This window comes from Otolemur garnettii, unplaced genomic scaffold, assembly GCF_000181295.1.
Source record: "Otolemur garnettii isolate 467f Iridium unplaced genomic scaffold, OtoGar3 scaffold00112, whole genome shotgun sequence".
Taxonomy (NCBI): Eukaryota; Metazoa; Chordata; class Mammalia; order Primates; family Galagidae; genus Otolemur; species Otolemur garnettii.
In genome coordinates this window covers 6,839,494-6,842,630 of record NW_003852507.1, presented here as the reverse complement: position 1 = coordinate 6,842,630, position 3,137 = coordinate 6,839,494, and the positions used below count along the sequence as shown (strand labels likewise).

The following is a 3,137-nucleotide window of genomic DNA, read 5'->3' as shown; positions in this document are numbered from 1 at the left end:
AATCATCCCGTATATGTGTAGAGTTTCTTTTTCCTTTTGGATAAAGTGACTTGCGTGTGGTCTCATGTGAGTGAAAGGCTGACCTGGGCCTCCTTCCTCCTAATCCTGGCCTCTGTCTACCCCTAGTGTTGAGTAATCAGTGGTGTGTGTTTGCTGCAGAGATGGGGCTCTCCTGTCCAAGACCACATCCAACACAGTGTCCCTTCTGCCTCCCCTAGGGCCAAGGCCCAGAGAGGCTGGTGTCTGGCTCAGATGACTTCACCTTATTCCTGTGGTCCCCAGCAGAGGACAAGAAGCCCCTGGCACGGATGACGGGACACCAGGCCCTCATCAACCAGGTGCTCTTCTCTCCCGACTCCCGCATCATGGCCAGTGCCTCCTTCGACAAGTCCATCAAGCTGTGGGATGGCAGGACGGGCAAGTGAGTGGGGATGGGAGCTGCTGCTCTGTAAGGAGTGAATAGGGGGAAGATCCTAGTGCTGACACTTCCCAGTATGTGGCCCTGACAGGTGCAGGGATTTTCCAAGCCTCTGTTTTCTGTAATAGGCAGATCCCTATCTCTCATCTTTATTACAAAGTTCAAATGAGACTGTATGTAGGACCAACACTGAGTGGTCACTAAAAATGCTAGTTTGTTTTATATCTCAGGGGAGAAGTGATGTTAGAGCTAGCTGGGGGCAGGGATGCAGCTCTAGAGGAGGTGAAGTGGTAGGAAGGTTTGTGGTACAATTATGTGGCCTTTCCAGTATGAGCCATAGAACAGTGGCATCAGCATCACCTGGGAGCTGGGTAGAAATCCAGAGTCTGGCTTAAGCTGGTCTCCAACTCCTGAGCTTAAGCAGTCTATTTGACTCAGCCTCCCAGAGTGTTAGGATTACAGGGCGAGCCATTGCACCCAGCCCAGAATCTACATTTTAGTAAGGTCACTGGGTGATTCTGTGACCCATCCAAATTTGGAGAGTCTTGGTATAATGAGGTACAGTGCCCTTGGGGTTAATCAAGTTGGAAGAGAGGCAAAAGCCAGGGAGGAAAAGGAGCCAGGTACGCCCTTATTAGGGATATATAGGAGCCTACGTTTCTATCATTGTGAGTTTTCACACACCAACCCTTTGAAGAAGACAATTCAGTTCCTTTCTAAGCTTTGCTTTTCCTTTTTTTCTTTTCTTTTTTGTTTGGAGACAGGGTCTCCATCTTAAATTCCTGGCCTCAAGTGATCCTCATACCTTGACCTCCCCCCAAAAAACACTGGGATTATAGGCATGAACCACCATGCCTTGCCTTGTTCCTTTTCGAAATAAGAAAACTGAGTCTTAGGCCTAACGGTTGTCTAAAGTGACACAGCTAGACTGTATTGACTCGAAAGCTGCAGGTGGACCTTGCCCACTGTTGTTCCACGTCCCTGCCAGCACACAGCTGCAGCGTTGGTTGGAGGGATGTCAGGCTGATGTGCTAAGCACTGGCACCTGTGGCAAGCCAAGTCATGCAGGTGTGGCGGCCTGGCAAGAGGTACCCTAAAAGCAACTTGTTTGCAGAAGTTTTACAAAGAGTAATAACCAGCAGTGAGGCAGGGCCAGGCAGTGTGATTTTGTAGAAGTTCCCAGGTAATTCTAAGAGACAGCCAAGGTTGACAACCACTGCTGTGGGCATAGGGACTGTTCCGACATGTTTGAAGATCTAACACTCATCATTGTCTTCCCTGGCCCAGGTACCTGGCTTCCCTGCGTGGCCACGTGGCTGCTGTGTACCAGATTGCATGGTCAGCTGACAGCCGGCTTCTGGTCAGCGGCAGCAGTGACAGCACACTGAAAGTGTGGGACGTGAAGGCCCAGAAGCTGGCCACAGACCTGCCTGGCCATGCTGATGAGGTAGGGCCAACCCTCACGGGCAGAGGAGGAGCTTGGATTATAGCCCAATTCTCTTCCCCTCACCACCCCCTTGCCCTCTTCTTCCTCCTCCTTGGTTTAGGTGTATGCTGTTGACTGGAGTCCAGATGGCCAGAGAGTGGCAAGTGGGGGGAAGGACAAATGCCTCCGGATGTGAGTATGGGGGTGGTGGCTGGTGCTCAGCTCTCCTGCCTTTGCACTTTACCTTGTGAGGTAGAATTCTACAGGCTTCCCAGGTGCTCAGACTGTCCTAATGAGGTCTGTGGAGCCAAGGTTTCAGCAGGCAAGTGAGAGAGCCACCAGAATTAGGGATGCTAGGGGACACCCTCTCTGGAGGGTGCTTCCAGGGTCTCTCCAGCACTGGACTTTGGAGTCCCAAGACCTGAGCTCAATTCCCACTTCTGCCTTGTAGTGTGCAATCACAGAGAGCTTGGGTAACCTGTTTCTTGAGAATTGTCAAATCCTCCTCAACAGGAGGGGCAGAGATAGGGTGAATACCTTTAAGGACCTAAAGCATATGTACTTGTAAGGGTCGTCACTATATAGCTGTGGCATCCTGAGAGCCAGACCCTGGATAGAGGTCCTGGCTGAGGCAGGCAGTGGGTGGGTAACCTGAGTTTGGGTGGCTGGAGCAGGGATAGTCACAGGCTCTTGATGACTCCGAGGGTAAACATAGGCTTTCCCCAGCGGGCCCCTGGCAGCCTCCCTTTGCTCATGCCCCTTCCCTTCTCGACAGATGGAGGAGATGAAGAGTCCCACAGTTCTCTGGGACCAGCAGCTGGACTCCACCTCTGGCAGCTGCCTGCCCTGCTGGACGATAAAGGGCACGGAGGCCATGTACACACCCTCCTCACCAGCGGTGGCCTGAGAATGCACATGGCCTGCTGTCCTTGCAGCCCTAGTGGGGTGCCCCACAGGCCCCCTGCCTGCAGCACACCCTGGAAGTGACAGGACCTTCTCACTGAACTCAGCAGTACCCTGTACGCTGCTGGTGCTGGGAAGCTAAGCGGAGGCCAAGCTCTGAAGAAGCCCTGCTGTTCCTGCTCCTCCCTCCTTTCCAAGTCAGTTTTGTTTAAGGTCAGACCCCAGGTTCTGTGACCAAATAAATTATTATATTTTGTGTGTTTGGATTATAATTTCCTTTTTGTTTGTTTTTTCTTTTTTTTCTGAGACAGAGCCTCAAGCTGTCCCCCTGGTAGAGTGCTGTGGCATCACAGCTCACAGCAACCTCCAACTCCTGGGCTCAAGTGAGTC

The 3,137-nt window shown here is 52.0% G+C and overlaps 1 protein-coding gene across 1 annotated transcript in view; it reads left to right on the top strand.

Moving 5' to 3' along the window:
- NLE1 (notchless homolog 1) overlaps positions 1-3,007 on the top strand; it is a 10,612-nt gene extending 7,605 nt beyond the window's left edge. Inside the window, exons 10-13 of the mRNA XM_012809775.2 lie at positions 219-421; positions 1,706-1,865; positions 1,966-2,036; positions 2,620-3,007. Coding sequence (XP_012665229.2) covers positions 219-421; positions 1,706-1,865; positions 1,966-2,036; positions 2,620-2,632 — 447 coding nt within the window. The 3' untranslated portion in view covers positions 2,633-3,007. The remainder of the gene's footprint in view (positions 1-218; positions 422-1,705; positions 1,866-1,965; positions 2,037-2,619) is intronic.
- Positions 3,008-3,137: the final 130 nt, after the last annotated feature.